The 20,666-nt window shown below is 43.5% G+C and overlaps 1 protein-coding gene across 1 annotated transcript in view; it reads right to left on the reverse strand.

Moving 5' to 3' along the window:
• The window catches only part of KCMF1 (potassium channel modulatory factor 1), a 69,814-nt gene extending 55,971 nt beyond the window's left edge, over nucleotides 1-13,843 (reverse strand). The window contains exons 1-2 of the mRNA XM_060309469.2: nucleotides 13,678-13,843; nucleotides 13,297-13,424 (exon numbers count right to left, since the gene is read on the reverse strand). Coding sequence (XP_060165452.1) covers nucleotides 13,297-13,424; nucleotides 13,678-13,781 — 232 coding nt within the window. The 5' untranslated portion in view covers nucleotides 13,782-13,843. The remainder of the gene's footprint in view (nucleotides 1-13,296; nucleotides 13,425-13,677) is intronic.
• Nucleotides 13,844-20,666: the final 6,823 nt, after the last annotated feature.

Raw genomic sequence — 20,666 nt, forward strand, 5'->3', positions numbered from 1 at the left:
TTCACAGGGAATTATTTTGACACCACAGGTATAAGTAAGGTCAAACTCACTGGTGAGTATGTGATACTACTTTTACTTCTCCATGTGGACAGTCTAATTTCTTATGTTATCCTCACATCAAGTAAAATTACTTCCCTCTCTTATCATATTTTCCATTTTTAAAAATTTCCCTCTTCCTCTTATCATATATTGTTTTTATTTATTCTAACAGTTTTTATTTTAGTATCTACATATATCTCAACTCTTTCATTTTCCTATGATTTTTATACGGTATGTCTTCTGAGCCTATTTCTTTTTTTTTTTTTTAACATCTTTATTGGAGTATAATTGCTTTACAATGATGTGTTAGTTTCTGCTTTATAACAAAGTGAATCAGTTATACATATACATATGTTCCCATATCTCTTCCCTCTTGCGTCTCCCTCCCTCCCACCCTCCCCATCCCACCCCTCTAGGTGGTCACAAAGCACGGAGCTAATCTCCCTGTGCAATGCGGCTGCTTCCCACTAGCTATCTATTTTACATTGAATCCGAAGGTATTTACTGTAAGTAGGTACAGGCCGTCAACTACTTCACTGTAACATCTAAGGTACCTGATGACCTATCTACTAACTTTATTTCAGGATAATCAACAGCCTTAAAATATTTGTTATAAGAATAAATGAGGCACTAGGTCTGACTGGGTTGAGAATCATTAATATAGTGGATCTTAATCAGAATTTCTTGAAAACAACTGAAAATTATCAGAGTACACTGCAAACAGGGGACCATTTCATGAAACTTTTGTTTCCATTGTGTGTGTTTTTCTGGGTGTTGTAAAAATGTATTTCTTGCTAGAAGTCAAGGTCAAATAAATTTGTGGTCCCCCAGTTACCGAACAGATCGGTGGCCAACAATTGTCCTACAAGGTCCCTCACACTCGCTGCCTGCTTCACAAACGTCCCTCACCCCCTGGGCGCTCAGTCTACTCTGGGATCTACTTCCCACCTCCAGGTCCTCCCTGTCTCTCTAAAGCAGGTGCTTTCACCTTCCCTACTCCCCATATGGATGCCTTCAAGTCACTCCCTCAATTTCTTTTTATCTTTTCTGTCTTAAAAAACAAATAAATAAACAAAAAAACTGTGGGCATGGCAAAAGGCAAAAAAGTAGCCTTTTAAGGCAGGATGAAACCCAGAAGGCATACAGAAAAGACAGAGATAGGTCTATAATAAAAGTGAAAAGTATTTGGGGGAGCCAAAGCATATACAAGGCAAATGCGATTCAGAAAAAAGTCCTATAATATAAAAAAGGTTTAATATCCTTAAGACTGGTAACAATCAGGAAGAAACAAGCAATTCTACGAGGCGGAAAATAAGTGAGCGCAAGAACAATTTTTAAATGAAAATTAAGCTGCTCACTTACCCTATGACCTAGCAATTCTCACCTCTAGGTATATACACCAATCCGCTTACTAAATTATCTCAATAATTGTAATAATTTTAAAAGAGTTTCACGTTTTCTAGGCATAAAGTGATATTAGCAAAAAGAGAGGTGGTTTGGGTTTTTTTGTTTTGTTTTAAATTTATTTATTTTTGGCTGTGCTGGGTCTCCATTGCTACACGCGGGCTTTCTCTAGTTGTGGTGAGCGGGGGCTACTCTTCATTGCAGTGCACGGGCTCCTCATGACGGTGGCTTCTCTTGTTGCGGAGCATGGGCTCTAGGCGTGCGGGCTTCAGCAGTTGTGGCACGTGGGCACAGCAGTTGTGGCTCACGGGCTCTACAGCACAGGCTCAGTAGTTGTGGCGCACGGGCTTAGTTGCTCCGCAGCATGTGGGATCTTCTCGGACCAGGGCTCGAACCCGTGTCCCCTGCACTGGCAGGCGGATTCTTAACCACTGCGCCACCAGGGAAGCAAGAGAGGTGGTTTTTACCTCCTATTTTCAAATGTTTATTTATAGTGGTTATTTGATTTCCTGTCTTAATAATATTTGCACTTGACTAGTGGTTTTTTTTTTTTTTTTTTTTTTTTGGCGGTACGCGGGCCTCTCACTGTTGTGGCCTCTCCTGTTGTGGAGCACAGGCTCCGGACGCGCAGGCTCAGCGGCCATGGCTCATGGGCCTAGCCACTCTGCGGCATGGGGGATCTTCCCGGACTGGGGCACAAACCCGTGTCCCCTGCATCGGCAGGCGGACTCTCAACCACTGCGCCACCAGGGAAGCCCTGACTAGCGGTTTTTAAAGAGTGTGGTATTACTTCCGAAAGGGCATTTTGAAATTTGGGTGTCATCTTGGCATTTGGGAGGTCAGTGCCAGGGATTTAAGAAACCTGCAATGTGATGGACAATATGACACAATGAAGAACTGCTGTTCTACCTTTCACATATCTTTCAAAGGTCCAAACAGAAAAACCTGTTTATAATTATTTGAACTTGGAAGCTAACTGAATTTTACGTATAGATACTAAGTATGTTTTGTAAGATTTAAACACACACTGAAATCATCAGTAACTGTTTGGGTAAATTGTTTAAAACTTGACACCAAGAGTTGTTCAACAGAAACAGCACTGATGGCAACATTGTTGAAGGTGAACTGCCAACACAACATGTCTGTATGGATTTGCATTTGAAGCTATCTGACTCACAGTGAGTCTTACATAGGTACAAGTATCTAACCTCTTCATTATTTCCTCTAATTTAATTATGCCTGAGCATTCACATCCTGAAAGGCACTATTTCATTTCATTTATCCTTTATGAGAGCATTACAGTGATTTCTTTAAAGTACGTGAATCAGAGTTCTTTATAGAAAAATTCTAATGAATAAAATAAACATAGGGAAAACAAAAATGGAAAAATCAACATCTTGCAATCACTATGAAACAACAGATCCAGGCAGCTTACATCAGTAACTGCCAACGGAGGGACAGCTGACATTTGAATCCACTAAGACAACCAGTCATTATGGGCCTCTTAATGTGATATAATAAGTATTATGAAATATTCAGCACCTATAAAATATTCTATGAAACAAACATCTGAATCAACCCTCTAGAACTGATTACCGCTTAAAAGAAATACAGAGAATGAAAGAATATGATAAAATGACATCATAAAAATGCAAACCAGAATGTTAGAAATACCAAAGAAATGATTTGGTTTCTTCAAAAACTAAATAGCATTTTTAAGGGTGGGGGGCTGTTATAGAGATTTTAAAGGACATAACAACCAAATGTAATTATGTGGACCTTCTTTGGATCCTGATTTTAACAAACTAACTTTAAAAAGACGTTTCTGAGACTACTGGGAAAACTGAAGATGAACTGGCTATTATATAATACTAGAGAATTGCTGTTAATTTTGTGAGGTGTGATAATGATACTGTGGCACGTGTGTGTGCACGTGTGTGTGCATCCCTATCAACGGGATAAATACTGAAATATTTGTGGGTAAAATAATACACAGGTCTCGGATTTGCTTTAAAAATGTTCAAAGCCCCCCAAAAGGAAGGGGGTAGGAAATTGATTTAAAAATGGCAAAATGCTGATGTGATGAACCTGGTTAACAGAACAGGGGAATATATTACCAATGTGTTAATCTCAGTCAATTAAAAAAAAAATCTTAGAACAGAAAAAAAGAGGTACAGAATCACCTCCTTAGTCCTCTCTTTACTCTAGGTTGCCACTAATCTACCAATCAACACTCTGAGCTACTCAGTGATGCACTCCTCTGACATCATCATCTAAGAGAGCTAATATCCTGTCCACGAGGACAATGACAGTCTTTTATACACCTTAATGAAAGATACTGTCTATGGCGATACTTTGATATACCAATTTAGAAGCCCAATCAAAAGAGATAAGTCTGGTATGCTTGGTTTTGATATATCCTCAATATATCCTAATCACTACTATTTTTCATGGGCCTTTTCCCTAGCAAAACTGTTCTTTTCACTGTTCACAAATTCTCACAAATTGTGTTTTCCTACCTTGGCCTTCTTATTACATACTCATTTCTGCCCACCCCATTGGTCTGGAATGTCTGCTTCTCCTCTACCCAGGCAAGTCCCTTATCCACAAAACTTGCTCAAACCTCTTTCTCCTTAGTCCCTTTGCCTTCATCTGAACACTCAGATTCACAGAATGTTAGGAAAGTAAGAGATTATTCATGGCTTTCACTGTCCTATAACAAATAGGTAAGCCTTTTAAAACTTCTCCCTCCATTATAATGCAAATTCCTCAAAGGTAGAGACTATATCTTACCTTATATACCTTATCTTACCCTACCTTCCTATATCTTCTCTTATATACTTTGCATAACGTTAACACTCAAATTACAGGCACGGAACTGAGAAGTATGGTAGACAACTGTTTCGTACGTCCAAGATGAAAATGATGATGATGGCTCAGACAATGAGTGCTTACCATATGCCAGGCACTATTCTAAACATTATATATATAATAACCATCAAATATAACCACCCTAGCATTATGCCCACCTCATGAAATGATACACACAGAGGTGAACAACTTACCCAAGGTCACAGTTTGTAAAGTAAGTGACCAGGCTGGGGTCTGAACCCTGGTGGTCTGGCTCCAAAGTCCCATGGATAAATTTACTAGTCAGCATCTCAGAAAAAAAAAACCTTGAGTGAACAGAAAATTTTATCCACTGAAGAAATCTAGCCTCAGAGTATCTACAAACTAATAACTCTCCCTGAGCCTACAGTTTTGGGTAACTTCATCCCAGCAGCATATATAGTACAAAGTGAGCCTGGAATAAGAGTCATAGGATCTGAATTCTAGCCCTCACTGTGATCTCAGGTAGTGTGACTCAGCCTTTCCAGACTGCAATTTTATTTGGGAAAAAAAAAGGTTGATTTCCTTCTGGACCAAAAGGTCTATTATTCTATCTTCTCTTGATTTTATTGGAGAGAAAAGGATTCAAATAAACTAATTCATTATCCAGCTGCCAAACTGGCCTAAGTTCCACACTGAGCTCTCCTGGCCTGGACCTGTATCACTGCAACACTGGCACAGGAGACACACCGGGCTTGTGACCTCTATGCTCCCTCTCTCTTGCTACTTTGGGGGAAAAAAACAGGTTCACAGGCCCCCCCAAACAGACACTTACCTACTAAAAGGTTCAGGGACTCAAGCCACAATAAACTGGAAAGAAAGGCAGCAGAATCACACCAAGTCTTGACTTTAAGATACCTAATGATATTGCTGAGCCTGTACCTGTTCACACTCATTCAACCAACTCCAGTTGATTCAGCACACATCTCCACTTGAACATTTAACAGACATCTCTTACCTAATATGTCTGAAACGGAACTCCTGACTCCAGCCTCCACAAATGCTCCTCCCCTCCACATCTCAGTAAATGGCCCTCCTCTCACCCACCTGGCCTGCCTGTGTCCTTGTTAGATCCACATTCAAAGGATTAAACCCCAATGCCCCACCATCACCTGTAAAGCCCCATGTAATCTGGCCCAGGCTATCCCCACCTCCTCACCTAGTCAGCTCCAGCCATCCTGTTCCTCGCATAACCTACTTCATTCTAACTCCAGGGCTTGTATACCTGAAGTCTCTGCTTGAGATGGGTCACCCTCCTCTGAAAGGCTTTCTTGACCAATCTTTTTTTAAAAAACACACAGACCACTCATTCACCTCCCATCATATTCAATCCTTAATCCCCCAGTCTGCTTTATCTTCTTCAGAATATTTATCAGTAACCAAAATTAAATTATGTGTTCCTTTTCTGTATCCAACCTCCCCATTAAAACATAAGCTCTACGCTGAGAACTTCCTCTTATCTTTCATTACTCTATCCCCAGTTTCAACACCAGTACCTGGCACAGTATTTGTTGAGTGAATGACTTTTCCCAGTCTTTAGTATCAGTCTGTAGTATCTACCTTTTAGCTACAGACATCTCTCCTTTCCTTCACAGCTTAATCTTTAAGAAGTGTTTCCAGTTTCTCATGTTCCTTCAGGATTGAATACACTGCAATCTGGGCTCCAGCCTATGCCTTTGAAGGTGCTCATTAAGTTCCACAACCTTCCTCACTCCAACAGTCCCAGCCAAAGAACACTTCACTCCTTATCTTCTTGACCTTTCTGCGGCAATACTAACCATATCCTCCTTCCAGAACGTCACCTTCCTAAGTTTCAGTGACAATGCTCTCCCCTGGCTCTCCCGCTCTCCAGGCTATCCCCTTCAGCCAGTCCTCCTGCTCCTTGAACGTGAACTTTTCCCAAGGGCTGAATGATTGGTCTACCAATCTTCTTAATCTGTATGTTCTCACCATCACTGAGCAATCAACTCTACCACTATGGATTTATCTTAGCCCAGATCTATTCCTCCTGAATTCCAGACCCACATGTTCAACTGTCCCTGGTCATCTCTACCCGGATGTCCCACAGGTACCTCAAACCCAACATGCTAAATATGGAAGTCACTTCTCTTTTCCCTACTTCCCACCTTCACCCTTAAAGCATGCTTCTTTGTCCTAGATATGCATCTTGATGAATAGCACTGCCCAACTAATGAAGCCCAAACCCCGAGTTTTCCTAGACTCTTCATTATTCCAAAATCCCCACGCCTAACCATTCACCAGATAGGTCTCTCATTTGCACCCACTATAGCAATTATCTTATCTTGTGGTAACTTACCCGTCCGTCCCCCCGCCCCACCCCCCGCAAATCCATCCTTCAGAGCATCTCTTTCTAGAACACAAAAGTCATACTGGTTTAAAATTTCCTAAAAACTCGTTCCCATTAACCTATCCTATTGACAAGGTTCATCTCCTGGCATCAGCCCCTCCCTTTCTGCTCCAATAATGTTAAATTTCTTATGGTCTCCCCTCAGAGCAAAATTCTTTCTGCCCATGTCTCTTTCCATGGGATACTCTTCCCCAACATCAGATACAGCTCAAATACATAACTCCTTTTGGGATGCATTCATGAATTCATCCATAAAACTGAGAAGCCTCCCATATCTATTCCTTCACTATACCTTGCAGGTATAAATTTATTATAGTTCATACTACATTGTATTATAATTACCTGTCTCATCTTAGAAGGCTGGAACTGGAACTCCCTCTGCTTTTCATCCCCAGTGCCCAACACAATGTCTCCGCATAGAGAAAGTATTCAATGTATATTTATTAAATGAATGGATTAAAGTAGGAGTCAGCAAACCATTGCCCATGGGCCAAATCTGGCTCACCACCTGTTTTGTCCAACCTACAAGCTAAGAACAGTTTTTACATTTAAAAATGTTTAGAAAATTTTAAAAAGAATAATATTCAGTGATGCCTGAAAATTATATGAAATTCAAATTCAGTATCCACAAATAAAGATTTATTGGATTATAGCCACGCTCATCTGTTTATGTTTAGTCTTATGGCTGCTTTCATACCACCGCAGCAGAGTGGAGTAGCTGCAGTCGAGACCACGTGGCCTGCAAAGCCGTACTTGCTATCTAGCTCTGTACACAAAGTTTACTGACCTCTGAATGAAATGAAATGATCATGGGCTTTGGTTTTTGACAGAACTTAGTTCAAGTCCTGGCTTTACCACTTACTACCTGGGTGACCTAGGACAAATAAGCTAACCTCTCTTACTTAGACTCAAATCCCTAATTTGTAAAGCAGGATAACATATCTGCTGGGTTGTTTTGAAATTCTACTAAGCCTTTTAATTGTGATCCCCGCTGTAGGAACCAGTCTATAAAGTGCCTGGTACAGAGTACAGCTTAATGTTGAGAACCCAGACCTGGGTTTGAATTCCAGCTTCATCGCAGACTGTGTGACCTTGGGCAAGGTACTGAACTCAGTGCTTCAACTTCCTCATCCATTACACTGGGATAATAAATATACACCTCACAGGACAGTTGTGAGAACTAAATGAGTTGGTACATGTGAAATGCTGAGCACAGTGCCCCTCGGATTGTAAGCACTCAATAAATACTACTATTACTATAGCAAATGTTTGGTTAGTATTAGTTTCTCCCCTTCCCACCTCCTCATCTACTCTACCTCTCACCCCTATTCAAAGCAGCCTATATCTAAAGGAGTAAGTCAATACTTGCATGACAAGTGCTATTGCAGATGATGGGTGGTCAGGAATGGTCTGTGGCTTCCAAGTCACATCACAATCATGGTTCTCCCTTTGCTTTCTGATCCTCCCTTCTCTAGATGCTTTCTTCCTTAGAAATCTAGCCAATCCCCAGACTTCAATGTAGGGGGATATAAAATTCTTTTTTCTAACCAAGATTTCTCTCTCCTGAGCCCCAGTGTAGTATTTCTCAACTCCTGATTTCTACCTAATGGCCTACCATCACCTTAAATTCAGAACGTCAAAAGCTGAAAATTATTCTTTTCCCCATCTTTTCCCCACCTGTCCCTTCCTATCTTCCTTAACTACCAAAAGAACCTGCTATCCTCCCAGCACCCTGGCTGGTTGTCCTGAAATTATACTTTAGTCCTTCCTCTCTTGCAGTAGGACTTTCTCTCAAGTCATATTTTTTCTTTTTGCTCCTACTGTCACTGACTAATTCAGGTCCTTTTAACTTCAAGCTCATTCCGCCAGAGTCTCTAACTGGTCCCTGCCCCAGGCACCAACCTACTCTGCACACGGATCCCACTACTCTTCCTAAAACATGCCACTCTTCATCATGCCCTTTCTCTGCTTAAAACTTTTGATGCACTACCCCAACCCCCCTTCCATCCCATAACCTGTATGGAAAAAGGAAAAGACTGACCTTAGTGTGGCAATCAAAATCCTTCCCTATCTACCTTGCTCCAATCTTCCTTTCTAATCTTATCTCCCATAATAAAAATACCATCACCTTACATTTGTGCAGCACTTTATCTAACTTAGAAAACATTCTTACATGTGCTGCCATTTCATTTCCACAACAACCCTTGGGAAGAGGCCAAAGAAGTATATTAGTATCCTTTTACAGAAACCAGATTCCTAGCACTGAACTGGAAGTTAGGACTTACTGGCATATGGGAGTCTCCTGTTCTAGACACCCTGGTCTCCTCAGTATTGTCCCATCTACCTCTCTCCAACTCGCTCATGTTTTCTTAGCTCTGCAGTCTACTCCCTCCCATTCTCCTACTTGGTGGACTCCCTAGAGTGAAGAGTATAGGGGAAAGTTCAAAAAGAAATGTTTCTTAGAGATGCTGGAATGTGCTTCATTAGGGATTTAGTTTCCAGCCTTTGCCAGAAAGATCTCTCTAAAGAAGGGCTTCTACAGTGTATTTCTCAAAGCACTAACAATTCAACAGTCCTCACCACAGCCCACCATACAGGGTATGCAGGGTCTGGCCTGGCTATGCCAACTCCATTTCCTACCTCTTCCCCCTCGATCACTGTTTGCCATCCACAGTGGCCTCACTGTTGTTCCCAGAGCATTCCAAGTCTCAAGGCCTCTGCACTTGCTGTACCCTCCTTTACACATCCTTCACTTAATTCAAATTTTTTCTTTTAAAGTTCTGTCTTCAGAAAGGCCCTTCCTGACCACCGTATCTAAAGTAGGCCCCCGTTCTCTATTCCCTTAACCTGTTGTATGGGTTCTCATAACACTTGTCACCTCCTAACACTCTGTTACTTATTCATTCTTTCATGGTCTTTCTCAGGGATCCACAAACCTTTTCTGCCAAGAGGCAGAGAATAAATATGTTCAGCTTTCTCTGTCACAACTACTCAACCCTGCCACTGTAGCACAAAGCAGCTTAGACAATATGGGAAAGAGGAGATGTGGCTGTGCTCCAACATAACTTTATTGACCAAAACAGGCAGTGGCCAAGTTTGGCTTGTAGGCCATACACCCCCAGTATACTCCTTCTAATAGAGTGTGAGTGTCAGAGGGACAGGAAGCTTCTCTGTTTTGTTCACTATGGTTTCCTTGTGGCCAGAATAGTGCCTAGCCCCAAGTACACATTCAATAAATATATGTTGAGTAAACAAACAAATAGAACTAGTCTGGAGCAGAGAGCTATGCTCCTCTTCACCCCCTCAGGTGACAACAGCATGACGTTCAAGAAGAATGATGCCAAGGTCATGAGCTCCATTTCCATTTGGTTAGTATCACACCATGAAAAGTGGTCCCACAACCATTGTGTGCCTGTCACCAGCAATAACAACCTCAGGCAAAGAATGCCTTTGGTTGTAACTGGGTCCAGGTAGGAGCCTGTTAAAACACAGACTGCTGGGCCCCACCCCCAGAAATTCTGATTTGGTAGGTCTAGGGTAGAGTCCAAGAATCTGCATTTCTAGCAAATTCCCAGGTGATGCTGATACTGCTGGTCCTGAACCACACTTTGAGAACCACTGGATGAGAGTACCCAAAAATGACAGTACTAGCATTTTTATACTATTAAAAAAAAAAAAAAAAAGAGAGAGAGAGCCACAGATTCCTTATGTTCCAGTGATCTGGCTGGAGGGGGACTGCAGGGAAAAAAAAAAAAGAACCGTAAAACTGACTGCTCAGTGGAAATGTTGCTCCAATAAAATGAAGACAGAAAAACACTAGGTCTTTAATTTTTAACAGACTGTCTTCCAAACACTCTATTTTCACTTGCAAATCTAGCTGTAACTGGAAAACAATAAGCCAAATAGGTAAAAGAGAGAAGTCACCAGTGGGTGGCTAACCTTGATAGTGGGCTAAGTATTAACTCCATAGTCAGTTTCCTTAAAATTACTTTAAAGAACAATCATAACCACCTGTCTTTCTATTGCTAGATGCCAAGAGACTTTTGGAGATGGATACTAGAGATCTAATCTATACAATGAAATATATCGACAATAAATTACCAAGCCTAGGGGGTCACTGTTTTCAAATGATGAATTCACCGTAATAGAACTTGAAATGGACTAGTAACAATTTTCCCAAATTCTACATTTGTCAATGCAGGGGACTTTAAAATAACCCCCAAACTCACATTAAAATCACCCTGAAGCCATTACTTTATACCTCATCAATCTGAACAGCTCACAAAGGGATTAGAATTTACATACATTTGTAGCTGTTTATAAAGTAGGTTTCTATTGTGATGGTTATATGCAGTTAAAGTAAGTTAAAAATAATTTTAAGGTGAAAAAGTAAGGTAAAACCTAGCTTCATAGGAGAGAAATTCTAGGAACAGAAATCTAGAATGCTAATGAACAGACCATTAAGTAGATGGCAATACTGCATCAACATGTACTTACAAAAAGAGACAGTACATGATCAAAAGATGAATCAGCAGACCCCCGATATATGAGTCTAAAGTATGTCTCAACTAAGACCAAGTATTCATTTTTTTTTTTTTTTTGTGGTACGCGGGCCTCTCACTGCTGCGGCCTCTCCCATTGCGGAGCACAGGCTCCGGACGCGCAGGCTCAGCGGCCATGGCTCACGGGTCCAGCCGCTGAGCGGCATGTGGGATCTTCCTGGACCGGGGCAGGAACCCGTGTCCCCTGCATCGGCAGGCGGACTCTCAACCACTGCGCCACCAGGGAAGCCCAAGACCAAGTATTCTTTATGAAAATCTAGCATCTGAATTGAAAAGTATTAAGTGTGAACTATACCCTAGATTTTTATAGCATTGTAAAGAATAAAGAATGTAAAAATATCTCATAAACAATTTGTATACTGATTGCATGTTGAAATGCTGGTTTGTATATATTGGGTTAAAAGCATTAAATTATTAAAATTAATTTCACTTCCTTAGTTTTGTTACTGTAGCTATCAGAGAATTTTAAATTACATGTGACTTGCAATTAGATTTCTGTTGGACAGTGTGATCATGCACCCCAATTCTGCAAGTAGATTTGCTATCTCCTCTACCATTTGGGTGATTTCTAAGAAGCTTGCAGAAAATGATATGGAACAATGAATGAGCATGAAGATATGCAGTATGTCTGACATGGAGTGAAGCTCCCTGATCCTGGCCTAATACAGGATCACCACGGGCCAGATGCTCATCCACTGTAACTTGAGGTTCTAATCACCATTTTCCCCAAGGATAGGAAGACTGGTTCTACCTCTGTGACTACTATGTATATCCGTATCTATAGCTATACAAACACGTGAACAGGTGACATTCAATTCAAATTGCAATTAACTGTGTCAGAATCCCTAGTAGTGTCAATAAGGATGAACATAAGATCTCTGATTATGAAAACTACCTGGTTCCCAACACCAAACCAACCCCCAGCTCCCAGCATGTATTTCATTCTTGCAGAGAAGGGACACATCTGTAACAACTCCTTTATATAATCCCCGCCCATTTTATTTCAATGTTTTTAACTCCTGACTTAGAAAGTTTCTCATTTGCTTGCACTGCCAAACCTCTACAATCACAGAGGACACCAAAGGAGAATGCTGGCTGAGGAAGAATAACAGAAGGAAGTAGGGTCTAGTTACTCACCCCAACAGTTGCTATATAACCATAAGGACTTCGCAAAAAAACTATACTGAATACAAAAAGCTTAATCCCTTGAGCTCTTTTCTAAGTATTCAATATCAAAAAGATACTTATATATGCAGATGTGTGTTGAGTCTTACAGTCTAAGGATAATATTGTTAAAGAAAGAAATGTACTGCTGGACAGCATTAGAAGTGATTGTGAAGCTTGAATGAAAATAAGCTAAAAAAAAAAAAAAAAGGAGGGGGAGCAAATATTGCCAAAACATTAAAACACTTACATGACTTAACTATCCTGTCATAAAATATAAACTTCAAGGACTAACTCGAGCACACTGGAAAAGAGCCACAACCTATGCAACAGCATTTAATTCCCAAACATGTGTTTCTAACCCGCTGAATATCATCATCCTGCAGCAAGGGTCAACAACTTGCGGCAAGCTCTGGAGATGACTGAGTGGTACTTGAGTAGGTAGTCCATAAATATTTGCTGAATGAATGACTGAATGAACCAAAAAACTCATACACAGTACAATTAATATGCAGAACCCACAGCCAGCTAATCTGAAACCAGAGCCAGAAGGAGAACAAAACAGTACCTCGGAGTCCAGTCCCAGGCCATCCCCACAGGAGTCAGCTACCCTAAGTTATTTTCATTCTATGTACATAGTTTATTCATCCCCTCTGACTTTTATGGAAGTTCCAAGTTCTCTTTCCTACAATCTCTCTCCCTCTTAACCAGTTCCTCCAGATAAAAACAGGAATGCATTGTCCAGTCTCACCATTTTTTAGACAAGTATTAACATCTCTAACAATCACCGGCAAATGTTCACTGGGCCTCCAAAGGCCAGACACTATGCTAGGTGGTAGGGTACAAAGGTAAGTGTAACACTATACCTACCCCTCAGGTAGTTTGTGGGGCAGGCAGACAAGTAAACAATTGCAGCATAAAAAAACGCCTGGAGAATGAGGCAGGAGTGCCACCGGAGGAACTTAACTTTGCTGGGTGGATGGGGAGGGTGACAGAGTCTTAAGGAACAAAAGAAACAAAAGTCAAAACCAAACATTATAGTTGAGTATACCTGTGACTGTTCGAATGGTCAACTCATCAAGTTAGCACTCTAAAGTGGCGCTCTGAATGAAGATCCTCTGACTGTAGAAAAATTTGAAGTTCATGACAGTGGCAATGAATACTACCAAGAGAAGGAACACACAGACACACACTTCAGCAGAACATAATGTGCAAACCTAATTAGTCATGATGTCAAGAGGCTTCACCCACTTATTGTCTGTCCCTCCAAGCTGAAGGTGACTCGATTGACCGACCCACTCCTGTGATTTCAGCTGGTTTTTTCTCACAGCAGTGATGGATTTGCAAGGATCCATCCATACTTTCTCCCTGATACCCCTTGTGGCTACGGGCAAAGTCTGCTGGACTGATGGCTGGTACTGTGGCCCTGAAAAGATACACAGACCATGTACATGAACTGGATAGACCCACACTCCGCTTGTCACTATTCAGAAAGACACAGCTAAAAACACGGATTAACAAACATGTGGGAAGGCAGTGAGAAAGGTAGCAGGGATGGCACCCTGGAAGGTGCCTAATCAGGCAATTCATCTCTTGCTAGTTTCACACGACAGTGAGTTTTTACCTCCTGGCATGCAGCTCTTAAGACATTTCATCGGCATAATAGTTTTGTGTTTCTGACTCCCTGTGACTACAGATAATTTCCAAGCTTCAGGCCCACCCTAACTTTCCTCTGCCATCACCCTCCTGGCCTCTTGTCCTTACCATCCCCAAAACGTCCTCTCTTTTCACCCAAAATGCTCACTTCCTTCCCATGGAACGTAGGTAATTTGTTCCCTCAGGAAACTGTCTGCCTTATCCAATATCTCCAACATGAATCAGGACATAGATAATATATAAAAATTAGCACATTTAAAAAATGCTCTGATCTGTGTACCTCTTACAGACTCTTTCTTCAATTATAATGAATAGCTTAAGTGACTAAAAAAGCATACCATATCATTTTAAGGAAATGAACAACATCATGGCTCCTAGCACAACACTAAAATTAACATGAAATTAAACTTTTATCAACAAAGATTTTAATTATGAATAACACTCCTTTTAAATTTTATGAGTATGATGGGTAGGAAACGTTTCCGTATTCATGAATGTAGCCACACAGCAATATTTATAATGAAATTAAAAACACACTATTTTTAGGATAACACAACGATACCTTAATCTTCACTAAGAACAACTTTTGGAACCCCCAGTCTAAAAGAAACATCCAAATCTCAGCAAATATATATGGTAGATGTTATAAAGCTGATTTTTGAAAATTAAGTAATGACTCATAAGGGCATGGATTTCTTTTCTGAAAGGTCGCAAGTGTAATATGAAGGAATTTGGTAGTTTCACATCAGAAGCTTCCTAATTTTCCACTGTGAAAAAGTTTTCAATCTTTAAGCAAGATTGCTGCTAATAAATTCTTAAAATTCTAAGACTAAAAGGAATTTCTTCCAAATTAAATTTCTAATTTAAAATAAGAGAGGGAAGTTATATTTCGTCACATTTTAACTTTAACACAAATGTCAATATATGGGGAAAATGGGCTTCAAAATCAACTTTATACAAAATCATGAAATTGAAGACCCCAGAAATTAAAATATTTATGTTCTATCCTTTATTGAAAGTCAAGGTAAATGTAATTCATGATTTATTGAAATTTAAAGTCAAGTAAGAATGTCATAATCTTTCAACAGATCATTTAAGTAAAATAAGTTGTCTGACATGATGGCAAAGCTCTTTTCAGTGGGAGTGAATCTACTTTGCCACAGGAAGGCAAAAGTCACCACATTAAAATCACATGCTAATTGCCAATCCTGGCTTTCCAGTCCCCAAATCCTGAAAACAAAATTATTGCAATTCACTACGGGATTGTCTGCATGTGCATTTTTAGCATCAGACAGCACTTTCAGAGAAGAGAAATCTACTAACAGAAGAGTTCTACAATTTCAAAAAAATGGTACAACTTTCAAAAACTAGAGTAATGGCCTACTTACTCTTGTACATTACATTCTGAAAATAAACAGTATCAGATGCTTCTGAGAATAACACAGTATCATCACTTGTCCATTTATTCACTATCATTTTTACATATGAAAATCTTCAAAAAACTAGGGGAAATATAAATCAGGTAGAGATAGGAACTCTATTTGAAATCTCGAACAATTTTATCCAAAATCGAGAGCAGCCCACAAAAAAGCTGAGGCGGCACTCAAGAAAAAGGAGTTAGGAATCACAGTAGATTCCCTCTCTGAAATTGGGCAAAATTAGCAAGAAAAAAGTTGGTAATTATTTTGTCATCAATTTGTTTATCCCTTCCTTATGGTATGTCTACTGGGCGGTAGAAGCTGTGCACACATGCACCTTCCCCACCAAACTTAAGGTGAGACGCTGTGTCTTGTTCATTCATCCCCACATTCTCCGTAACTAACCCAGGGCCTTATACATAGTAGCGAATAAAAAAAGGTTGAATGATTTAAGGTAATAACCCAGGTAATCAATTAGGCTCCAACTCATGCAAGAACACTCATAATTTCATTTTAGCTAATAAGCACTGAGTAATTTGATGTTTTTAAAAACATGTGCAAAGCTATTATATAGTTTTTAAGCTCTGCATAACACAGTTATACTTTAAATGTATTTAAAAGGAAAGTATGTAGTGAAACATTAAAAAAAATACTCTTACAAATGAAATAGAAAATGATTGGTTTCACTGTGTATAACATGGAACTAGATGGTGTTGGTATGTTGAACATAAAGTGACTAGGAACTGATGTTGTAAAATGTTTGTTAACGTGACAAGAACGTTACAAAGTGAATTAAAAGGCCCTGGAATTCTGGTTGGAAAAGTCACGTTGGGCAAGCGGGAGACAATGTAGAGTACCATCATCTCCACTCAGACAGTGTCTGGGAAGGTGGTTGGGGAGTCTGCTTCCCATGCCTCAGGAACAATGACTTCTATCCCAATTGACATGGTACTGCTGGAAACAGGTACAGAACTGGCTCAGTCCATGGACTTGCTCCCCATTCCCAAAGGAAACACCAAGCAGAGCGGGCCCTTTCTGGACTCCCAACAATTCCAGTTCTATCAGCTCTCTAAAGCTCTACTCTAGAGTAAAAGTAGGCAAATTATAGCCTGCTGGCCAAAATGGGCCAAATTCGGCCACCTCCTGTGTTTGAACAGCTTGCACGCTAAGAACAGTTTTTACAGTTTTAAATGGTAAAACAAAGAATCATATGTCATGACACATGAAAATTAAAATGAAATTCAACAGCAGTTCCATAAAGAAAGTTTTCACTGGAACATGGTTGTGCTCATTAATTACATGCTGTCTGCTTTTATACTACAACGGCAGAGTGGACAGAGACCTTATAGCTTGCCAAGACTATGATACTTACTACCTGGTCCTTTACAGAAAAAAGCATGCTGACCCCTGGGCTAGGACATTTTTCTATGCTTCTAGTTGCATCTCATTTCTCAGAGGTAGTCCACTGCTTCACCAAGTACAGACTCTAAGCTTGACAGATGTCCATCCTGGGGCTGTGTTGTCCAAAGTTACATGTTACATGTAAAATAGCGCAACTCATTAGGATGGGCCCAAAGACAAACTAACAAATTACATGCCTACAGAAGGCACTGAAAAGGAAGCACAATGCAAGCACAACAGTACAGGCAGCTCAGTTCAGATCTTTTCGCAGACTACTACACCCAGTCCTGGCTCATACTACTGAAAGGAAAACAACAACTACAGAGAATTTGGAGGTGGACAGACGATTGAAAGGGCTCAAAAATCATACCACTAAAGAAATGGGATTACTTGGCCCAAAGAAGAAAGGGTAAGAAACAAACTATAATATCGAGGGTGTCAAACTCTACATTTGTTGATAGGCTAAATTTCTACTGATGAAAATAACTGGCAGCCTAAACTAAAATTCCACAAAACATATATCTAATGAATTAAATGTGATTCTTAATGAGATTGCCATTCCTGCCTTAGGCCATAAACCAGACCCTTAAAAAGTAATCACTTGTCAAATATTGTACTATAAGTCTTAAACTGATACATTATAGGAATGCTCCTTCTTCAGAAACCTCTGGCATTATGTAAGTTACCAGAAAAGGTGTGCTATTCATGTGCTGAGGAGTTCAGTAATATTCAAGTAACTAAACGGTAAATGTAAGTTTCATGACCACATGCCTTTCCACAGGACCAAACAGGGAAAACTGGGCTTAAATTACAGAATTTGTGTTACATTCAAGAATGTTCACGCTGTGGGATTTTAATTACTCTAAAAGATTACTGAGGGTAAAGGAATCTTCCCAGGACACCATTCAATCTGAATATTCCATCTGGAACTACCTGGATATTTTCTTAAAGCAAGGAGAATGGGTCTCAAACACCCTTCTTCCATTGCTATGTTTCTGTAACTTTAACTCTCCTAGTTCTTATGAGTAAGAGAGCCTGCAGCCATTACTCACTTTCGTTTTGTCTTGAAGGTGGTCAATGTACACACGACTTCAGCCTAAAATAAACTTTAATATCCCCAATTAAAATTTTATTATAACTTTAATTACAACTTCTTTTAAATTACAAGATAGAAAATGTATTGCCATTAAGTAGAAGAAAATGGGAAAATAGGCATAGCTTCTAAATATTTGTATGAGCCTATGTACCTTATTATTTCAAACTGTCCAACACTTGTACACAGTAAGTGAAGAAAATATAACCTATTTCCTATTAGTTTTCTGACTTTAAAATACAGAACCCTTGGACACAATATTTTCTTGGAGTCCATCTCAAATTACATTATAATTAGTAATGCTCTGAATATAATTTTGAACAATCTGAGTTTTTCAATCTTTAAAGTCTAAGGCCTGTATTTCCCTAAGAATACCCTTCTAACAGTGTGATGCACACACAAATGTGACTCACTAAACTTTCTCCACTCCTACATCACCTATACAGTATTTTAACATCCAGAGTACACAATATCTTCAAGCCACTTCTACAATGTTGCATTAACCTTACCAGGATAAACTTTTCGCCAAGTCTCGTAATACTTTTTATTTAAATACCTGTGGTAGTGAAACAAAGAAAACACAACCCCCCTCCCCCTTTTCTAAACCATATGGCAGCAAACTGAAGTTAACTTATTTTTTACCAGATCAACGCCTATACCTCGGCTCTAAACATTTTTCTCTTTGTGCCCTGGGGCCGGGCTAGAGCTGTCTGCTGATTTGCAACTGTACCCCCATCATGTTTTTAAATCGCAAAACAAAGTCCAAAACGCTCCCTGACCACTAACAGACCTCACCACGGTCATTTACCAAAACCTGGTTTAGGGAGACATGCACGCCGGGAGAGGGGCCCACGGCCGGCCGGGAGCCAGTCCCCCTCCTACCGGGTGACCGAGCAGGGAGTTTGCTCGCCCGGCCGGGACGGATCCGCCCCGGGAACTTGGTTACCCGAGCTCAGGGCCGCGCCGAGGCCTAGCCGCGAGGCCGGGGCGGGCTCCAGGCGGCGGGGGCTTCCCGTTCCCCGGCCGCAGAGCCTTCCCGCCCACCCCGCAGTCGCCCGCAGGCAGGGGCGCTCGCCGTCGTCTCCCGGCGACCGGACGCGCCCGCCGGGTCCCGGGCCGGCTCCTCGGTCTCCTGCCGCCGTCTGCGGCCCCGCTCGGCGGCCGCGCCGGGCCCTTCCGGGACGGCGGGAGCGCTAGGCCGCGCCGGGGCCCAGCGACTCCGGGGCCGGGCGGGCGGGCCGCGGCGTCCGGTATCAGTCCCGAGGGCCCGGCTCCCGCCGGTAACGGGCCCCGCCGCCTCCCCTCCCCCTCCCCCGCCCCATGACAGTGCAAACCCTCCGGCCTGCCCGGTCGCCCCGCCTCCGGCACCAGGCCCAGTTCAGGGCCGCGGCGGTGTCGGCGGCAGCGGCGGCGGCTGCGCTGCGGCTCTCCGCCCTCGCTCGCTCTCGGGCCCGGCGCCTCGGGCCCGGCTCGGGCTCGGCCCAAGTCTCCGCCGATTCCCGGCCGCCCTCCGCGGCGCCCGGCCCGGGCGGGGTAGGCCGAGGCCCTGGCGGTGGGGGTGGGGGCTCCTCTCACCTTCATGTCGGGACATCCTAGTTCAGACGGTGGCGGCGCGGCCCCTCCCGGGCTCCGGCTGCAGTGTCCCCCGCGGGGTCCCGGCGCTGCCCGCGCCGGCCGGCCGACTCCCACTCGACTCCCGGGCTCGGCCGCGGGGGCGGGGTGGGCAGCGGAGCGCTCCCGCGGCGGCGGCGGCGGCTGCGGCGGGGAGGCGGCACGGGGCGGGAATGGGGACGGGCCTGGCCGAGGCTGAGCTCCTCCAGGAGGCGGGTCCGACGCCGCGGCTCCGCCGGCGCCCGCCGTGACTCGGTCACTCTCGGGCCCGCCGGCTCCGGGCGGCGGCGCCGCGCTCCGCAAATCCCGCTCCTCCCCTCCCCCGGCCCACCCCCCGCCCCTCTTCCCCGGCTCCCGGCCGCCGCCTCCTCCTCCTCCTCTTCCTCCTCCTCCGCCTCCTTCCGCCGCCCGCACGTCGGCCCCGCCTCTCGCAGCCCGCGCCGGGCCTAGCAGCCCGGAGCCCCACGGCTGGAGGGCGCGGCGGGGCGGCGGGGCGGCGCGGCGGCGGCTGCCCGCGCTCGTCGGCAGGCCGCAGTCGGGCGCCCGAGCCCGGCCTCGGCCTGGCCGCCGCCGCCGCCGCGCAGCGCGTAGGCAGGAAGAGGAAATGCTCGGCCGCTGGCGCCAGCCGCTCGCCAGTATGACCGGCCCGCGCGGCTCGAGGGGCCCTCGGCCGCCCCAGCCCCGCCTGGGGCCTATCCGAGCCCGGGCCTTAGGCGCCCCGCCGGTGGGCCGGGCCAACCGCGACGGCGGGTGCTTCCCGGCAGCGAGCTGGACCCCGGAAGGCTCCCCCCTTTCGGGCCCATGGCTGCCGGGCCGACAGCGGGCAGCGCCCTGCGGCCTCCGATCCAGACGGGAGGCTGCGCACCGGCTGGGGACATGTGTTTGTATTTCTTTTTAAGCCAGCGGCCCCAAAAGGGAAGGCGGCTGGCCTCCGGGAGTCGTCCGGTGTTGCCCGGCGGGGTGACTCGCGGTCGGCAGGGCGTGGACGCGAGAGGCCAGCCGGGAGGCGGCCGGTCTTGGCTGCTGTGCCCCAGGGCCGGCTCCTCGGGAACCATCTACTT

The sequence above is a fragment of the Globicephala melas genome, chromosome 12 (assembly GCF_963455315.2).
Source record: "Globicephala melas chromosome 12, mGloMel1.2, whole genome shotgun sequence".
Classification (NCBI taxonomy): domain Eukaryota; kingdom Metazoa; phylum Chordata; class Mammalia; order Artiodactyla; family Delphinidae; genus Globicephala; species Globicephala melas.